Source organism: Biomphalaria glabrata, chromosome 1 (genome assembly GCF_947242115.1).
Source record: "Biomphalaria glabrata chromosome 1, xgBioGlab47.1, whole genome shotgun sequence".
Lineage (NCBI taxonomy): Eukaryota > Metazoa > Mollusca > Gastropoda > Planorbidae > Biomphalaria > Biomphalaria glabrata.
In genome coordinates, this window is record NC_074711.1 from 64,600,180 (window position 1) to 64,621,726 (window position 21,547).

Genomic DNA, 21,547 nt, shown 5'->3' on the forward strand with positions numbered 1-21,547 from the left:
CCGGGGGGGGGGGTAATTGAATAAACCCATCGATCACTCATGGACCTCGAATCATGGTCTGAAAGGGAAACTTTATTTTACTTACTTTCCCAGTGCAGCCAAAAGGGGGGGGGGGTAAACTGTTGACTAACATCTCCCTCCAGGGGATTTCGAGGTTAAATCCCCCCTCCTCTTCATTAAAACAAAAAATAAAGCAATTTAAACGACAGTCACCAAATTCCAAGAGCGCGTAGCCAAAAGAGGTAGCAGAAGAGTAGCAGGATAATGCAATGTATTATAGATACCTCAGAAAATGCATTTTATAAGCTTTAAATACCGGAAATAATGTTTGGTTCAGGGGCGAACCGATTGGGGGAGCGCTGTAGACTCCCTAGCTGTCAAGGGCGGGGTGTCTACTGTCTTAAATTTCCATTTAACAAAGAAAGAGCCTATTTGTTATGAAAATTATATACTGTATCGGTTGTCGTTCTTATGTTTACATGTCCATAAGAATGTGTTCACGAAATGCTAGAGATGTGTTGCGTAGTCATTCAGTTTGTTAAAGCCATATTAAGCGGACATGATTTTCGACTCTATTATGTTCCCAACATATTAATTAAAAAACGACCGAAATAATTATATATAATGAAGATTAATTACGTATACACACAGTCATATGCGGAGGGGAGGAGGAAAAAAAATCCCCACCCGGAAAAAAAATGCTGGGTACGCCGTTTATATGACAAGCCATTTGTGGCCGGTTTATATGGTAATGCCCGGGCCGATTTTGATGGGGACACGACAATTCGTTCACTGACATTTCGTTCACCGACAAATCGTTCACGACTTTTCGTTCACGCGACTATTCGTTCACCAGACATTTCGTTCACCCGACAATTCGTTCACGCGACATATCGCTCACGGACTATTCGCTCACAGACAACTTGTTCACCGACAACTTGTTCATCGACAGTTGGTTCACGACAAATTGTTCACGCGACAAATCGTTCACTAACAATTCGTTCACAGACAAATTGTTCACAGACAAATCGTTCACTGGATATTTCCAAAAACAAAAAATTGCTAGAGATCGGGCCTGATCCGAAATTCTTTGTAAATTTTTGTTTGTTTGTTGTTAATATTTTGTTAACGAGGACAGTATGTGATAAAAAATTAAACTGAAAAGAAAAAAGAGATCTTACAGCAAGCTGAAACATTTAAATGGGACCTCACTTTACTATAGGTAACATTTTTACTTTCAACATGTAGGCCTTCTTTTACACTCATGTCCATCATGTGGTCTTGTTCGACCTACCCATATTTGCTTATCTTCTTAATAGCGGTCCATGTTTAATTAACATACCCATTTTATTGATATCTTATTAACAAAAACAAATCTTATCTTATATAATACAGACGTTTCTTCAAAAAAGAAGATGATTACGTCCTACGCGTCATGCATTCTGCCAAGTCACTGGTTTTCCTGGCTAGCTCAGACACACTAGTATTTTTTCCACAATCCTTTTAGTGTTTTTACGAGAGATAATTTAGCTTTTTAACAATGGTACTAGATTTGGTACTATATATGGTTTCACTGTTCAACTCTGAACGTCACATACTAGATACAGATCTAAGGTTAATACTTATCAATTAAGACATCTAAGAAAAAAAAAACAACTAATTACATGTACAACACTGGAAATATTTTGGTTCCCTATCAAAAAATTATAATTTATCGCAATACAACAAAATAAAATTGTTTCAATAAATTTGTTATTGAAGTCCAAGCAATCAAATTTGTCTACCAATGGGTGGTCACATATAGAAACAAGTTAACTAAAATAAAAATAAAATAAAACTTCTTTTAAACTTGATGGAAAGTACTATACTAGTGTCTAGTAGATATTTTCAATGTTAACAGATTGAACATGGGTATAGGCAATGTCCAATAAAGTTTTATTACTTTCAGAGGAGCCAGTCTGTCTAGCACTCAACTAGGTGTTAACTAGAGTATCCAGATGAATGGGTAGATTCCCGTAGATGACCAAAAAAAAAAAAGAGGGGGGTGTAAAGGTATATTAAAGGTGAAAGTAAAAATGTTACCTTACTGATCTCTTTTTTTATTTTTTTAAAATTTTAAGCATAATTTTTATCAGATACTGTCCTTATTAACAAAATATTAACAACAACAACAACATCAAATTAAAAAAACTCGGATTTGACCTGATCTCTAGAAGTTTTTTGCATTTGGAAATAATAGCTACAAAAAAGTTTTAATGTAAATAAATTAAACACGCAACGAAAATATATAATATTAACAATATGTTACTATCCAGTGAACGATTTGTCTGTGAACAATTTGTTCGTGCCGTGAACGAATAGTCGCGTGAACGATTTGTCGCGTGAACGATTTGTCGTGAACCAACTGTCGATGAACAAGTTGTCGGTGAACAAGTTGTCTGTGAGCGAATAGTCCGTGAGCGATATGTCGCCTGAACGAATTGTCGGGTGAACGAAATGTCTGGTGAACGAATAGTCGCGTGAACGAAAAGTCGTGAACAATTTGTCGGTGAACGAAATGTCAGTGAACGAATTGTCGTGGAACCGATTTTGATACCCAGTCCACCCCTGGTAGAATCTAATTGTCCCACTTAATTTTTCTCCTCCGACTTCCGAAATTTTTTGTTTAGAGCTTTGAATTATAATTCAGTAACAAAACAAAGTTACAAACATGCCTATTGAACAAAACGTATCACTTACAAATGAGCTTTTTTAAAAAAAAAATTTTTTTTCGAATATTTTTTTTTCGGCGGCGATACTCAGTCTTAATCTAAATACGTGGGGTATCTGGAGAATGCGTTTCTGCAGTGAAGAATGCAAGAAAACGCTTTTGGCGTCGGGCTTCGCCCTGGGGTTCATTTGAGAAAGGCCTCAATTTAACATGGCTGTTTTTTTTTTTTTCGAATAATTTTTTTTTTTTTTTTTTTGCGCCGATCCTCAAAGCCTTAGTCTAAATATGTGGCATTACCAACTTTGCAAAGAATAGGCTATATATATATAGATAACACACAAACATTAAACGTTATATATTAGTGAAACAATTGTGTTAAACAAATTAACAAGCACATTTTTTTTTTAAATTACTGTGAAGAATAGTTGTGTTTATACAAATAACAAACTTGTGTTTAAGAGGGAAGACATTAGGAACTCCCATATGTGATAATATGTTTATATTACGTCATTGTTTGTTGTGAATGTTTTGTGCGAAAGTAAAGGATGTGACGAAAATAAAAAAGATAGTCTTCTATGTGTAGAAACACAAAGTCTCTGTTATTAGTATTGTTATTATTAATTAATGTCTACAGTATGTTATTTATTTATCTGTGACAACAGAACATATTATGGTGTCAGATCTTAAGTCAGATCTGGTGTCAGATTAGGTGTCAGATCTGGTGTCTAATTGGTTTAAAGCGCTGGTAACAGGTAGTGGTTTCTAAATTACTAAAAGTACATTTATTTGTATCAAGTGGTGTCGTTAGTTCATTTTGTTTTAGATGTAGACACAGAATCTTGAATCTATTATAATCTATACTAATAATGGAATTATTCGATCTTCCTAAACCGTTGTCACTAGACGGTAATCTATCTGAAAGATGGAAAAAATGGAGACAAAGTTTTGAACTGTTTATGGTCGCCACTGAAAAGAATACGAAGCCCGAGCCAGAAAAGAAAGCTTTATTGTTACATCTGATCGGTGAACCCACTCGAGACATCTACAATACTTTTCAAGTATGTGAAGATGAGACTGTAGACAAACTAATTGAAAGGTTTGAGAATCATTTTTGCCTAAGTACAACACTATGTATGACAGATTTGAATTCTTCACAAGAAATCAGCAAGACAGCGAAACGTTTGGACAGTATTATACTGATTTGAAGAATTTGGCAAAAGAATGCAAGTTCGACAACCTTCGAGATGAACTTATTAGAGATCGATTGGTATGTGGCATACAGTGGGATCGAGTGAGAGAGAGAGAGAGATTTCTGAGAGATGTAGAATTAACTTTAGAGAAAACAGCAAGCATAATTCGTGCTGACCAGCATACCCAGAACCAAATGAAAGATATGAAAGGACTACATGTAGATGCTGCTAATAAATGTAGTGGAGTGGATACTTTTTTCAGGCCACACCGGCCACCCTGATATCCACGTGACCCTTCCCCCTAGATGGCGCCTTGTGTCCGCGTAAAAAGGCAGAACAACGTGGGCACTGTCCATTCTACCGGCATCTCTTGTCGCTGTAGTGTCTGTTCGTTACTGGGCCTACGTCTTTCGAAACGCTTCAAGGCTGTTGATTTACTGGAAGATGAAAGTCAAACAAGCCAAGTAAATGAGTTGTGGTTTGAGGCAATGGGTACTGACAACACTGTGAAAGTTAGGATGGTTGATGTCAATATTATGGGGAAAATAGTCAAAATGAAGATTGACACAGGATCACAAGCTAATGTCATATCAGAGTCAACGTGGAACACTTTAGAAACTGATAGTCAGTTAAAGCACTCAAATACTTCCCTACGAGCATTACGGGATGAAGAATAAGAACTGAAGGGAGTTGCATCGTTCACATTTAAAGTCGACGATGTGGGAGTCAAAGATGATCTGTATGTGAACAAGAATGAAATAAACCCAGTTTTAGGTATGAAGACATCTTTTTGTTTTACTAATTGAAGCAAAAGAAAATGATGCCTAGTAACAGAATGAAAGTTCCACAAGAGTTGATGCAGAGAAATCAACTAACAACATCTACGTCAGGTTCTCTATTGCATGAAGATGATAAACTATTACGTGGTCAAGAGCAATCGAGACCAGATGATGATATGCTTATGAAAACTAATAGCGCAACAGAAAAGTTTCCCGAAAGTGATCAGAAGATAAAAGAAATTCGTCGCAAAACTGAATCTGATGTTAAACTGAAGCCATTGAGCAATCATGTCAGAAAAGGATGGCCAAAGTTAAAAAAATTAAGTGCATGAAGCAGTAAAAGTGTTTTGGTCATTAAAAGACAGTATTCATGAAGAGAATGGAATATTGTTTTATGAGAACAGAATTATAATTCTTTCAAGTATGAGAAATGAAATTCTCAACAAGTTGCACACAGGTCATTTTTGTCCTGAGAAAACCAGATAGAAGGCAAGACAGAGTGTGTTTTGGCCAGGATTGTCCAAAGATATTTTTTGACAATAATGAAATGCTCAACATGTGCAACGTTCAAAAGAAATAATGTGAAGGAAAAATTGCTACCTCATGCTGTACCAGACAGACCATGAAAAAAGGTTGCGACAGATTTGTTTGAATGGCGGAACAATGACTACTTGCTAGTTGTGGACTATTTCTCCAAATATCCTGAAATAAAACGACTGGAGAACAAAACAGCAGAATGTGTTATCAGGGCAATGAAAGGTATTTTTGCTAGACATGGCATACTAGAAGAAATAGTGAGCGACAATATGCCATTCAACAGCTATCAATATAGAGAGTTTGCTTCTGATTGGAGTTTCAAGATAGCCAAATCAAGCCCCAGGTACCCTCAATCAAAAGGTCAAAGTGATGTGTATGTTGGTATTGTAAAGCAGATATTCAACAAAGCATACACAAGTGGGAAAGATCCATATCTCGCTATGCTCGAGTATAGAAATACTCCGATATGTGGACTGCCGTATTCACCATCACAACTGCTGATGAGTAGAAGACTCAGGGACATATTCCAACTGATTCCAAACTATTGAAACCATTGGTAGCTGAAAATGCAGAGACATTACTAAAAGAACGACAGATGAGAAGCAAAGTGAAATACGAAGCAAAAGCAAGACTACCTAAAGATTACTCTGTCAGAGAGAAAGTGAGAGTTCGTCTAGGACAAACATGTCAGAAAGCAGTTGTCGTTAAAAAACATTCATCACCCAGATCTTACATCATAAAGACACACGATGGAAAAACCCACAGACGAAATCAACGTTTTTTAAACAAGAGTTTCGAAGAAGACATCTCTGGGTACTATGATATTGACGAAGACAATGAACAGCAAACTGTTAGAACAAACGAAACAGACAGTTATAGACCAACGTCTAGAGAACTTGTTGTGCCAGCAGTGTTTCTATTACGTCATTGTTTGTTGTGAATGTTTTGTGCGAAAGTAAAGGATGTGACGAAAATAAAAAGATAGTCTTCTGTCTATTTGTAGAAACACAAAGTCTCTGTTATTATTAATTAATGTTTACAGTATGCTATTTATTTATCTGTGACAATAGAACAGTTATCTTGGACTCTCTAGATCTCGTGGTTCTGACATGTCACCTGGAAAGTCATAATTATTGTCAAATCTATTTGCTTTCTCGGAAGACTTTCTGATGTGGTTTCTGTTTTTCTGTTGACCTGATTTCCACTTTGGACATTCTACGATCTAAGCTTAGAGTGTTTCCACTTAGATTAAGTTGCTTTCTGATTGCAGTTCCGTCTTAGAGGGATGAGGTCTAATTAACATACTTTTTTCCCCACAAAGTTAAACAGGTCAAATCCTACCATGCTGTAGGCCCCCTGGTAGGTATTACCGGTTGTGACACGTTTTGATTCTGATGTTCAGCACACCTGCTTCAATCCCTGTCACTTCAATGTCTGCATTCATGCCTGGCCAATAAATAACTTCTCTGGCTCTCTGCTTACACTTCACTATTCCTAAGTGAGACTTGTGTATCAGATATAGCATGTAGCCTACTTTGGCGGCATGACTATTCTCAGACCTTTGTATAGAAATTCATCCGAAGCTGATAACTGGTCTCTTGAATCCCAATTTGGCCTGACTTCAATTGTAGTCTCGCTTTTTGTGTCTAACCATCAGTCATAATTACTTCCCGAAGCATTGAAAGTTCTTTGTTTATATAGTCTTAAATTTCGCCGCATTTCGAATCACTTAAAAAGATAATATGCACTGAGTCATCTGTAAATTCCCATTTCTGCTTATCAGTATTTGGTAGATATGCACGAGAAAGTGTGTATCAGAAATTAATATTTCCTTGCTCTTTCTGTAACCGACTTTCAGATCACACCACTGTAGTCTCTAGTAGCCTACTCTAATATACTTCTAAAGGATTAAGAGCATGTTTAATGCAAAAATGAAAATCAGTTACTGATGTGTCAATAAAATGAAACAGTGCGGATATAATGGCCTCCTTCAGTCGTAGAACGATTATGGTTCATCTCGAACACTTTTTCATATAGCTGTGGAGCCCTATTTTGGAGACACTCCCGTGCACATATATTGCAGGTCAAGGTGGCTTTCGCTTTGGTGGTAGAGGAGCTGGCCATTTTCAGTGTGACACGCTTTTCTTCAAAGTCTTCCGAGTGCGGATATGCACATACAAAAAAGGAAATGTTTGCACCTGTTTTTGAAGCTAAACAGTTTCACCACTATACATTCGGATGAACCGTGACAATACAATGAGATGAAGCCTTTACACAAATAATTTCGTTGATTATTAAAATAGTTATCAACTACCAGTAACATAAACACTCGGTTCTCACATAATAATGTTACCACGTACTTACATCAGTAGTGAACAAAAGCAGACATTCACATATTTTATAAGAATTCGTAATAAACCTGGAAGCGATCACAGGAAACGATAAAAAAACTCGGAACACTAATTTGAATCCAATGTTAAACGGATGTGCATTTGTCCGAGAAGACTGTCGAAAGTTAAAACACAACATAACCTTGTAAAATCAAAAGAATGAAATATTGTTTGATGAGAACGGTATTAGCATAAGAAATAAAATTCTTGACAAGTTGCATGCAGGTCATTTTGGTCTGAAAATTCCATATTCAAAAGCAAGAGTGAGTATATTTCTGCTAGAAATGTCCAACACTTTGTTTTTTAAATACTCAACATGCGCATCTATGATAAAACAAATCTAAAGTGAAATTGTTCTGTGCTATGAAAAAAAAGGTTGCTATTGATTTGTTTGAAAGGCAGAACAAGACTAGTTGATAGTTATAACGGGGGCACTCTACCTGACAGAACAAGAATAGGTCATAGCTGTAACTATTGCCTTATACCAGACATCAATGACTAGTTGATAGTTTTTAACTATTTCTGTAAATATCCTAAAACAACTTGAAAATTAAAGGGCAAAAAATGTATCAGGGTGCTGAATGTCATTTTGTAGGTCATAGCTGTAACTATTGCCTTATACCAGACATCAATGACTAGTTGATAGTTTTTAACTATTTCTGTAAATATCCTAAAACAACTTGAAAATTAAAGGGCAAAAAATGTATCAGGGTGCTGAATGTCATTGTGTTGTTTCAATCTACCGTTTTGCTCTACACATGGCTGGAGCTTAAGCCATTTCTAATGTACTTTTGGTGCTTTTCTTCTTGAGCATCATAGACATTTTTTTCTATCAGAATTTTAATTACTTAAAAATGTGAACCTAAAAAAGCAACTATAACAGATTAATTTAAAAGCAAACATCTTTCAACAAATTTCTAGAATTTTTTTTAAATTTATATGCAAATAACAGTAAAAAAACTGACTTTCAGAACTATTACATTTATTTGCAACAGCATTCAACAACAAAATAATGAATTTTAGTTATTGCTAAATATGTTAAATGAAAATTCAATTGACTGGCACGGCTTGACTTTGTATAATTTAAAATACTTCTAAAAAGAAATGCATTAAGAAGTTTATACATTTTTACAATTCAATCCACTTTAAATGGAACATCAGTTACTTAAACCTGTTTCTTATTAAGAGTTTGAATCAAAACAAATAATATTTGATAAGTAAAATAACATTTGCTTATTTGGACCCAAACTGTTGAACAGGACCACAGAAGTCACAGTAGTTTTAATTTATATATTCACCTTAATGGTTTCAAATACACATAATATAAGTCTTAATGACACTGCATTTCTGTATATAATATAGATTGAATGCACAACAAACCAGCCAATCATTTGGATAAAAGTAGTCACATCCCAAAGTGATTTGACCAATCAGAATTAACTGTATAAAATAACTTTGATTTCACATAACAAAAGTGTACACATTTTTTATGTAATAGTAGGTGGACATTTAATTTTTAATCAAGTTGAAATATATATATTTACTGTAATAACCTGTATATGGAACAATCATGGTCTGATGTTGAATCTCTGGCAGAAGTGAGTCAAGGATCAAGGTCAGGCTAAGGAAGCTAATAGCATCATCTCTGTCGGATGTGTGAGATATGAACTAATAAAAATAGTTCAAAGCCAATAACAATGAAACTGGTCCAGATGGGGACTCATGATTCTTTTCCTAGAAGTTTACAGTAGTTGCTAGTCCAGGTGAAGGGTGGTCTATATAAGGAATTGGCACTTCAAAAATTCACACATACAGGGAAAGATGTGGATGGTAAAGTAACGAAATTTCAAGGGTCCTAAAAGTATATGCCTGTTACTATTGGAAAATTAACATTGGAAGATAGAAAAATAAAACAAAAAAAGATTCTTTTACTGAACCTAAAAATGAGTTTTAATCTATTTCAATTTTTAAAAGGAGTAACAAAAACTATATTGAACAATGAAAACATATTAAATGATAAGACCTACATTAATGAAAAAAAAATCATTATTTTTCAATCTTGATTAAGTAAATACCGAATACCTTTTTTAAAATTTTAATAACATCATTAAAGGCTTTTTTTAAACACAATCACACATAGTGTGACATTTTAATTTTTGAAACAAACAAGTTATTTCAGGCCATTGTTGATATTGTTAAAAAATGTCCATTAATTTACTGTTATGAACTTTTTAATTTTCCAAATATATGTTTACACTGGTAGTCCTACATTTTACTGAATGTTAGACCTCTATTTACAATGCCAACAAATCTATTTAATTCCCACTGCCAGGAAGAAGAGGAAACCGTGCCTCATATTCTGTTTGACTGCCCCAGACTTGCTGATCTCCGTCTCGACAGGTCTGGGTAACTAAAAATTCTCGACCTGTATGCATGCACTACGCAAGATAGCAAGGTTTCTGTCCAGGGCTTTTGCAAGAGAGGATTTGAGCCTCTCAAGCCCTTACTCAAATGGAGTTTGATGATGATTTAATTTGACAAATTCATCAAAATTTCCCCACATTTAAAATGATACAAAAATTTAGTTTTTATAAAATCAAATTAACACTTCTTTAAGTAAATCAAATTCATTATTTCATTACAATATATTTTTGAATTATTGATTGCATCCTACATAAAATCAGTCTATCATGATTAGATAATGACTTTTAGGACTATAGCTTGACTTAAGGAATATGAGTGTTTTAAAACAAAAAATTATTCCATGTCATGTCTGTATTCTACATTTATAAACATATGTAGAATATAAAGCCTAAAAATTATTAGTTTTAAAAAAAGGAAACAGTAAGATAAAAGTAAATAAATACTAATTAATTTTTTATTAAAAATATAATGAAAAAAAAAAATTCACTGTTATAAAAGTAATTTATTACATAGTAAAAGCACAATAAAACAACTGATTATTAAGGATGGTCCATTGAAATAAAAATGTATTAATATTCAAAATATGCTAGCTGTTATATTCCCTAGTGTATAATTTATAAATGAAAGACATGCTTAGCTTTTAAGATCCGGCTTATTACTGGAAATAATTTCTTGAATTTCTTTAGTATAATCTTCAACAAATTCATAACTTAAGCCTTGAATGTGAAGTGATGAGCTCACTAATTCTTTTTCCCCAGTCCCTTTATTGTACTGTTTATTTCCCTTTTTTGGTTTCATTTCCCTGAAAGTCTTTTCCAATAAAAGAGAAACTGGTACATCTTGAGCACTATTGACAATTTTCTGAAAATGTAAATGATAAGTTGAATCAGATAAAAATAGCTACAAATGGCAATAAAATAAACAAAATAGACATAAATAGTTCAAACAAATAATGACAATTCATAGAACAGTTTATAAAATCATATACAGTGATGGGAACAAACTTTTCAAAAGTTTCCCCCATTTGTGAATCAATGTGTCATGGTAACCCAAATAAGGAGTTACTGAATGCTTTGAAAATATGTAAAATTATTTATATTGAGTGTTTTATTTCACACAAAATGCATACAAGACACTATTGTTTGTATATTGAGATGGGAGAGCATTGAAAGTTTTTCTTCTTAGACATTTAGTAAACTGCTTCTTGTTTTTGACTTAAAGGGACATAATTATTTTCTTTCAGAAATGTGCATGTGACTGGGGAGGGTTCAATGGTATAGAAATAACGACAAAATATTAAAAGATTCTCACACTGCCATTTTAATCCTATACTTTTTTCAGATCCTTGAAAATCTTTTAAAATTTTTATAATACCTTCGTAAAAAATGACAAAAGACTGCATCCATAATCACTATCATTAAATTTACAATCAAAGATAAACTAGCTATAACATATCACATGTAGCCTAAAATGGAGTTTTTATGAAACACTGTTTCAATGCAAATTAAAATTCATCACAAAATTTTAGGAATCACAAAGTTCTATATTTTTTACTCAATCACAATTCAGTCTTATAGCTGCAAGTGCAACTTTGAAAAAAAATTTTTTTTTTTTATATGAATTGAATGCTTATGTCCTGACTGCATCTCTTTTTAAAGTGAAGGTCACATTAAAAGGCTTCTTTTATAAAAATTCACATTGTCAAGGTAGACAGGGGATTTAGTATAACCATCTAATTATCTTAAAAAGAAGGGTCAGTTAGAGCTGTGTGAGTTACTTTAAGCAAAGCCTAATTAAAAATATACAACTTATTTCACAACATGACACTAAATAATGACATAAACAGCAAGATAGCTAAAGCCATGGATACCTTGTAATGGCTGCCAAAAAGTCTTAAAATTATAACTAAATCTATCACATTAATCACTCTAAGTATGCCAGGGAGACAAGAACCATTTAGTTCTAGCATGTAGAGAAATGTAACTCTTTTTCCCAAGCATGTCATGAGAATAAGATTTCAAATGAAGGAGACTTGTGAAAAGCCCAGACATTTACATGTCCACCTTGTCAAGAAATCAGGATCGAGACAAGCATAGGGACCTACTAAATGGCAAGAGGTCTCCTTGAACATCCTTTTGTGATATATGTAGTTGGATGGTACAGGTTAGGCCCACTTGGAATGCAAGTATTAACCAAACCTTATTTCAAAGCTTTTTGAGGATTTATTAATTGTGATTCTGCTTCAGGCAGTAAAAAATCATTTTTACTTGTCATCAGAACATCTTGATTTGATAAGCCAAAATTATTCTCTATGATTTGTTTTAACAAATACAGTATGGTAAATTATCTTATCTTATGAAATATAGACATTAGTTCAAAAAAAAAAAAGATGATTGATTATGCCCTATGCAAGTTCTTAGGTCAATCTAGTCATGCATCTTAATCAATGACTTAAATTCTGCCAAGTCATTGGTTTTCCTGGCTGACTCAGGCAACCCATTCTATGCTCTAATAGTATTAGGAGAGAAGGTGCATTTGTACAAATTTGTCCTAAAATATGGAGCAAAGAATATTCCTTTTTCTTTGTGTCTGAGTATTTTATTAGGTTTTATTTTTTTGTTTAATGTTTTCTGTATAATTGCTACTTTACTTTATTTAAGTCTTCTAGCCTGAAGGTTTTCTAAATTTAGCGATTTTACTAAAAGTGTTACGCTAATCAAATGTGAATATTCGTTTGTTATGAATCTCGCTGCTCTATTTTGTGTCTTTTCTAGTTTCTTAATTATTCTTGATTTGAGGGGTCCCAAACAGAGGATGCATATTCTATTATTGGCCTAACCAAGGCTAAATAACATTTTAGTTTTATGTTCTTATTTGATTTGTACAAATTTCTTTTCTTTCTTAAAAGATTATCATTTAAAAAAAACAAAAAAAAAAAACTTTCAAGTTATACCTCAATGTCAACAGTAGACATTGTGTCAAAAGTGTATGTTTTCAAACTTTCCTTCATCAAATTATCCAAATGATTAATAAAACTAGATTCAGCTTCTTTAATACTTTCTGCCGAGGTGCCCCAAAAAGATACAAGAAGACTTGGAATTTTGTTCTTGACAGAGCAAAGCGAAAAATCACTTTCTTTGTCTTCAGAAACTAAAAATGAGATGAAAAAGTAAATATAAGATGTAAGTGAAAATCATTCATTCTAAAGGCATTCTCTATGATATGAAATTTAAATCAGTTTATAGTCTGCCAGATCTACCTGACTTTTGTGGCTGTGTTGGCCCAATAATTAATTAAAATTCGAACACAGGTTACAAATACAGTTGGATTCTAATTCAGTGTTTTAGAACTCTAAAAAAAATTATTTTTTTTTACTTAAGATACATATGTTTTTTCACCAACTTGAACTTTACTTATTGGAATGATTAATAATAATCCATTAATGTAATGATGACAATTTGACCTGAAACAACTCTAGCAATATAAAACTGAATAAGACTAGAACAAAAAAAGTAAGCTAATAAATAATATAATTCTAGTCACGTAATTAAAAATATAAATGGGTGCCAGCATCAAATGTCATCTCTAAGTTTTCTCTAATGTTCTCTAAAATACTCTCTAAAAATATCACATTCAAATAATCACTTCCACTATTTCTCATCATTGTAATAAAGAATATTTTCTTAACTGTGCCAACTATGGGATGAATCTCAAGTATTCATAATAGGAGGAAGGACATAGCTTCATAGACCAAACTAAATAAACATTTGCATCTTTATATTAAATTTAGAGACTAGGACAACATACCTTTTTTATTCTGGATCACTTTATTTAATGACTTTTCACTTTTAGAATATCTCTTTCTTAGTTGTAATTCAAAGGCCTGTTGATTTAATAAAAACAAAAGTAAAAGTCTGTGCTACACCTGCAACATAAACAAATTGAGTGCAGATTCAAGTCACGGAAACTCAGATGACCATTAATGGCTAACCACTGGAAATTGTTGACCATTTCTTTTATCTTGGCTCCATCATTTCCAACGATGTGCTACTGGATAAAGACATCAACAACAGGATAGCCAAGACAATGGACAGACACCATGTCAAAGCTGCAGTAAAGAGTGTGGGACAATACCATGATGACTATGAATACCAAAGCCCTAGTATCCGGACCTGTGCGATGAACATGCTGCTATACAGTAGTGAAACATGGTCAACCTACTTTTGACAGGAAAATGCTGAATACTAACACCTCTAATGCTTAAGGCAGATCTTTAAAATTATGCGGCAAGATAAAATAACCAATGAGCTGAAGTGCTGCGAAGAGCAGGGTGTTATCAGCTGAAGATGCCTTGGCTGACTTGAACATCTTCACAGAATGCCACAAGGTCAATATCCACAAGACAATATGTATGGTGATCTAATAGAAGTTAGGAGAGCAACAGGTCATTCACTCTAATGGGTATACTGAAGCTGCAAAAGGGACATGAAGCTCTTCAAAACAGACCACAACAGTTGGCAAAATGAGACATTGGATAGATCTAGAAGGAGAGCAAGTATAAAGGAAGTATTAATACAAGTGCAGATGGCGTACACACCAGAAGTAGAAAGAAGGGTGAAAGAGCTACAGCATCTGATGATTACAGATGCCCAACCTGTAACTGAAGTTGTGTATCAATGCCCAACCTGTAACCACAGCTGCGTATTAAGGATTGGCCTCTTTAGTCACATGAGAAGTTGTAAAGGGAAAAGATTGTCTCTTGAGACGTAAAAATGCCACAGAGAGCAAAATTAGTAAAATTAATCACAATATATATCTATTTAGCATAAACAATGAAAGAAACTGATGAAAGTGCACTGAATCTTCAAAAAGTAGATGAAAATATCAATGAGAAGAAGGCATCAACATCAATGTAATTTGTCTTAGGTGGCTACCTGAATCCTATTTGGCAAGAAAGCAATTTATAATTAAAAAATAACCAGTGTATGTGTAAATATATAGTCTAAATTTATACTTGCCTGTTTATAGTCAATGTCTTCAATGATAAAAAAAATCATTTTCTGCTTCAATAAAACTTTTTCTGAGGTAAGTAGTTTGTCTAGAATGTGAAATACTTCCCAAGCCAAAAATGACTTGGGATATTTAGGATTGACATGCAGTCCTGGTGGGATAATGTGTACATATTCAAATTCAGCAGAGTTCAGTAGAACTGATTGCAAGGAATCAGATATGGCCTAGAAGTAAAAAACAAAAAAACATACTCAAATCTTTATACTCGAAATACAATCAAAACATACACAAATCTATTTACTTATATGAAAGATTCAGTGATTCAACTAAATTTTACACAAGAGATAAATAAAAAAAGTAAATCCAAAAACTTTGTAGCCTGTCTAAAAAATCGATGCTTTTTATTCTACATTTAGCTTAGAAAACAATCACTTATTAAATGTTACAGTTCAGCCAATCTTTTTTAATTTCTATTAAAAAAATTTCTAAATTACAATAGATTGTCACCAATCTATAATAACTTTCTTTTAAGTTTGAAATATCTCTATGGGTGGTTTGGAAACAGCAACTTTAAGTAGTATTGTAAACATAACTCACAACTAATCAAGCTTCTAATGAAGGAAACAGCTTACCATGACACTATCATAGCCCCACTCAGGACAACAGTAAAGGAGTATCTCAATATCATCTTCCAAGCTTTTCATATGAAGGCAATCTCCCATTTGCAATCCTTCAGGATAAACGTGTTTAAACTTATGAACTTCTTGTTCCAGTAAAATTTGGGAACAAAAGGAATCATGTATGACAGATACATCAAGGTTTGGACCAATTGGATAGCATACCAAAGTTCTTCCACTCTTAGAGAGAAATAGATAACAGAAATATGACATTTAAACATAACTTATGCAAAATAATTTTTTAAAACATATTTTGATAAACTATAACTTAAGAATTGTAGCAAACATAATCAAATAATTATTTATTGAAAAAAAAAATCCTTACATGTGTTTTAGAATTATCAGATTTTGTTGAGACTTTTATTTTTAAAAGTCTGTAGTCCAAACAATTGCTAGCATCTGAAAAGTTGATCATTTACTTTGTATACTAAACTGGTTAAAAGAAACAGATTCATTCATATGCACTAATATTTAAATTTGTTATAATAATAAAAACACAAGTATAATTTCATTTTTGGTATTTTGAAACTAGAATGAAACGTCATACCAATCAATACATATCAATTAAAAGATTTATTAGATTGTATAATAATCCCTGTTTCTCTTATTTGTTTCTTCTTCACTTCTTGCAATTTAAATTATTTCTACCAAAAATTCTTTACGTAAAATTTAAATCTTGGCCAGGCATTAAATAACATTATGCTAATCTTGATAAGGTTTAAAGTGAATTACTGATATTATGTTTATCAAACTATAAAATAAAGACCTAATATTTATATGGTTGTTGGAGGTAGAATTAAATCCTAAGCTTGTTACAATATAAAGCTCTATACTTCTAGTAAAATTGCACCTGTAAAACTGATTTCATCCCAGCTAGTTGAATCAGGTTCGTCTTGAGTTATTTTATGATCTTTCAGTGCATACAAAAAGGCATTGAATACATCCTGGCTTGAGGGCTCTACAATGTAAACATTGCAGCTGTGATTTGAAGTTTGAAATGCTTCTGTCAGTTCTTGAGGCAAGATTTCAAAAAGATATTCTATGTAGATAAAATTTATGTCATGCATGTAAGCAGTGGAAAATGCCACACTCTTGCATTTAACATAAATCAACTGATCAATAACCAGTCTTAGTACTTTGGTAAAACTTTCCTTAACATTTTGTTTCTTTTCATTCACAGAAGGCAGCTTGATTATGATGTTGTTACTTGATTTTTGTGGCTCTACTTTACAATCTTGAACTAAGGAAAAAAAGATACAACTCAAAATAAATTCATGTAATAGAAAATAAGTAAAAATATTGAGCTCCATACATCTAAATTAATGTCACTTTTATTAAGATTTGAAACATGTTTTTTTCTTGACACACGGATCGCTGATACTATTAAAAGCTAACCCTAATAAAAAATAAACTTACCAGTATCATTGATTCTAAACTCCACTTTCATGTCTACCTGAACATTCATTTCATGACCTAAGACATAATGCAGCTTGTAACCTTCACAAATAGCTGTGCTGAGGACAATTACTTTATATTCTAGATTTTGAATACTATTGTTTGAGTCTTGCAAATTAAAATCTGGAAACTCTAGCAAACACTTGTAAGTAGAAGCAATAGTGTGCATCAACTGCTTCCCATCTTCTGATTGAGCAAACAGACTTAGTCCTGGATATGCTAGTAGTCTATCTTCAAAATAAATCTCACTCAAAATGTTTTTCAATTCTTCAAATATCTTAGCATAATCTGTTTGGCTGGCACACTTGATATCAATAGCTTGAAAGCTCAACTTAACATCTGCAGCATATTTGCTCTCCAACTCAACAAATTTCTCTTGTAGAAAACTTTCACAATATTCATACTCTTGAGGAATAAGTGGAAACATATCACATACTGGTTGATTTTTATCACTACTGGTTGATCTGTTTAAAACTTGAGAGCTTCCCTTATCATCTCTTATTATTTTGTAAGACTTCCTTTCAGTGGACTGCATTGAACGTTCATGAAAAGTGGAATGATGAACAGTTACTGTGTAGAATTCAGATTTATCTTTGACAGCATACAACTGTTCGAAAGGCAAAGTTTTTGTAGATAATTTCACAACATTTTCAGAAGTTTCCATGTTTTTTTCTGGGCTATTTACTTTGATGGATGTGTTATTTGTGGATACAAATTTAGCTCTTAAAGAACTAATAGAGGTAGTTTTCTTTACTAAATTATCAGTACAATCATTTTTAGTCTTCACGTTGCTTTCATACTGTGTGGTGTCTAAATTCATCGATTTCATTTTCCCAATACTTTCAATGAATTCATTAACTTTTAAGACCATTTGTGAAGCTGAACATCTCTCCGTGTCAAAAGTATACAGAAGAACATTTCTTCCTTTCAAGATAATATAACCAGGAGGTGTAGCAGACAACAAAGATTCACAAAACTTCTTCCAATTCTGATTCTCTAGAAAATCTGTTGGGAGTGGTCGACATTTTTTCTGGGTTATCAAAGTAGAAACAAAATTCTCAAAATCAATCTGAAAATGAAAGAAAACCTCACATTGTTCTCACATTATATTCATCGGATAAGTTTTATTTTATTTATTATAATCAACTATCAACTTGTGGGAGAGAACCAAGCAGTAACCCATAGCCCAAGACATTAGAAAGCAAAAATGGAAATGTATAGGACAGACCTTTTGAAAATCAACTACCAGTGCTAGAAGGCAGGCATTTTACTGAAATCTAGAAAGTTAAGGTTGGGCAGGCAAACCCGGAAGAAGTCAGTCATTGATGAAGCTTAGACTACTGGAATCCCATGGGAGAAAGCTGCTCAGAAATGAGTTTGGTGATGGTGACCCTGTGCTCCCTGGGGTACAGAGGAATAAGTAAGTCAAGTATTTATTGTGAAAGCTTAGAATCTTGTTAGAAAAAAAAAAGTTATGTGCCAGTAATAAACATCATTTTAAAATGTAATCATACTTATAAAACTAATCTAAACTTTTTTCTTTTTACCAAAGCTTCGTTTCTGTCCTTCAAAGTAATTTTATCTTCATTTTTTAATAAGTCAATATATATGCCAGAGCTGCTTATGAGAGACAATATGAACTGTTTTGTTTCTTCCTTGGCAAGAAAAATGTCCTCATCTTCGGTGAAAGCAATCTACAAAGTATTGTAAGAAATATGTACAGTGAGTTATTAGCAAAAAGATATCATGAAAAAAACATGTTTTGTGTATTTTAAAGAGGAAGTAATAGACTATTTTTTTTTTATAGCCTAAAACAAAATTTATCAAACAATAATAATATCATCAAGCATTATTTTCTGTTTAACGCATTGGTAAAAATGAAAACTAGAATTAATGTGTTGCATCATTGTTTTTAAATGTAAATATTGAATAATAAAGGATTACCCTTTCTTCAAGAGCCAGTATTAATGACACCAGTTTCTGAACACCATCAACTACACCCTTGACATGCAACTCACTGTTGGGTAAGTTAATTTCCAAAGAAAGGCTGGAGTCATACTTTCTAACAGCTGCATTTAATCCAAGAACGCTAAGAATCCAAACAAAAAATTGATGATTACAAGCGATTGATTTTTGCTCTATCTTGTCTGCAGAACCTTTTGAAGGAACACCAGTGTTTTTTGCAGCACTATTTAGTAAATTGTCCAAGTGGCTGTAGATGCCACCAAGTTTCACATCTAGTGACTGCGGATTTTCTGTTGCTAAGGAAAGAATTGTGAAAGAGTCACTGCTCCCAGTAATGTGGTAAGTTGTTTCAGTAGCATTGAAATTGTCCCTGAAAGATAACCATTGTAAACTTTCATGGTAGTCCTCAGTTGGAAATGGTAATTCATTTCTTTTGATAAGTCTTGTTGATGCAAACATAGGTAAGGACATCTGAGAAGAAACACATAAATAAGTATTCATTACATTTTGAATAGGTTGTGAAACAATACAAATTAAAATAATTTGAAACTTGTGTCAGCAAACATTCGCTAACATCTTAAGCCTTGCTTATTTATGAAATCAGTATATTTTTTTAGATAGTTTTTTAAATTTTGTTCTTTCAGACAGAAGTTATCAGAGGCAGATTACGTCTTTACAGTCATCTTTGTGTTAATAGGAAATAAGAAATGTGCTCATCTTCCACCAGAAGGAGGAGCTATATATTTAGTTATATCTATACTATAGTTTAACCAAAAAAAAAAAGCATGAATATTTAATTAGATAAGACACCTCCTAGGTCCAATATTATAAGTAAAAAGTAGGCTAAAGTAGATCTAAATAAATTTTCATTACATAACTTAATTTCTTGTTAGATCAAGATCAAGTCCATATATTTGATATATCATAAATTGTTTACTTTTTAGAATACCATGCTACTTTTGATAAATATTTTTCAAAAAGGATAACTAGTAATGTACTCATTTGTTATAATAATTAATAATGATGTAGTCATACCAATCTTATATTGCATAAACTATTTTTTACATCTTATATTCATACTAAAAATAAACACTTTCCTGTCATTTGTCCAAGTAATGCATAATGTTCTCAACAATGACAGTTTATCTGTGAACTAAAGTTAACCATTGATAGATATAATTTAAAACAATGTGTTTGTTTTTTTAAAGTTCAAATTGAACTGAAGATTATTCTTTGAGGGGGTGAATTTCTGACAATGCACAGCTGATTATATTTGTGAGAAGCATAAATAATAGCTTTGAAACTTGAAGTAGCTGACTTTGTCAGTATGCATTGTATATCTACAGGCATTCATTGAACAGTAAAAGACCTAAGTTTAACATTGGATACTTTGTCAAGTACTACTACAGATGGTGTTGAAAAATCTATGTTGAAAAATTAATTATTAAAATTGTCATTTTACTTTATGCACTATTTGCAGATTATTCTTTTAATTATATTGTACAGAAATTTTTATTACACGTAATACAATTAAATATTGAAAACTTCAAAGATATACATGAATTTTCCTACTTAGATTCTGAGTAAACTAACAATAGAATGAATTACCAGAACACAACATGTGTTATTATCTTAATCTGCCACTGACCCAGAAACCCCTAGCTGATCCCCAGTGCTAAATCCCATCACATGCCACTACTGAGTAACAATTAGATCTGGATATTCCATAATGCTAAGGATAGCCTTAATCATTAATGACTTATTGTTTAAATTTCTACACAATCAACATGATTAACGCATTAAAAAATCTGTAATTTTAAGACAAGTACTTGGGTGGATTCAGTTAGATTCTAGAATCATTAATTAAAAATACCAGTCCTTACCAGAGATAAAACCAAAAACATTAGCAGATGAGATTTTAAGGCATCATTTTACAAGTAGATAACAAAAAAAAAATTTGGATAGTGAAGAAGTCTTACTTCTGATTTCAAATTATACTATTGAAGATGATCTACTTTATTAACTTACATCCTGTTTTATTATTTTTTTGACTCTTTTAACGTGTTGATATTTTTTTTATAAGTTGTCTATATAAGCTAAGTTTGTATTTTACATTAAAGTATTTATAATAAAGCATCGGTATTGAATAATAATACAATTGATACCTGGTCTAAATGATCTGTTTTAACCATTATTGTGTCTTTATCTAAAACAATATGCCAATTTTCATTCTGTGCTTCTGATTCAATTTTTTTCATGACTCCTTCATTATCAAGAAATTGCTCCTCGCTTTTAGAGAAAAAAATCTGTTTAAAAATAATAGAATTGATTTATATGTGTAAAAAAAAATAAACATTATTTTAAAATATAATATTTCTATATATGTCCATGATAAACAATAAAATATTTT

General features: G+C 32.5%; 1 protein-coding gene across 6 annotated transcripts in view; it reads right to left on the reverse strand.

Annotated features, from left to right (window-relative positions):
- Nucleotides 1-8,510: 8,510 nt before the first annotated feature.
- The window catches only part of LOC106073743 (uncharacterized), a 52,618-nt gene continuing 39,581 nt past the window's right edge, over nucleotides 8,511-21,547 (reverse strand). For 5 of the 6 annotated variants that reach the window (XM_056008062.1, XM_056008047.1, XM_056008055.1 and 2 more), the window contains exons 12-22: nucleotides 21,303-21,443; nucleotides 19,117-19,608; nucleotides 18,720-18,866; nucleotides 17,134-18,241; nucleotides 16,568-16,957; nucleotides 16,043-16,116; nucleotides 15,673-15,897; nucleotides 15,049-15,264; nucleotides 13,838-13,913; nucleotides 12,984-13,180; nucleotides 8,511-10,891 (exon numbers count right to left, since the gene is read on the reverse strand). In XM_056008062.1, the coding sequence (XP_055864037.1) occupies nucleotides 10,664-10,891; nucleotides 12,984-13,180; nucleotides 13,838-13,913; nucleotides 15,049-15,264; nucleotides 15,673-15,897; nucleotides 16,043-16,116; nucleotides 16,568-16,957; nucleotides 17,134-18,241; nucleotides 18,720-18,866; nucleotides 19,117-19,608; nucleotides 21,303-21,443 (3,294 nt within the window). In that variant the 3' untranslated portion in view covers nucleotides 8,511-10,663. Of the gene's footprint in view, nucleotides 10,892-12,983; nucleotides 13,181-13,837; nucleotides 13,914-15,048; nucleotides 15,265-15,672; nucleotides 15,898-16,042; nucleotides 16,150-16,567; nucleotides 16,958-17,133; nucleotides 18,242-18,719; nucleotides 18,867-19,116; nucleotides 19,609-21,302; nucleotides 21,444-21,547 lie in introns of those variants that run through there. The other variant, XM_056008071.1, reaches the window with a different exon arrangement.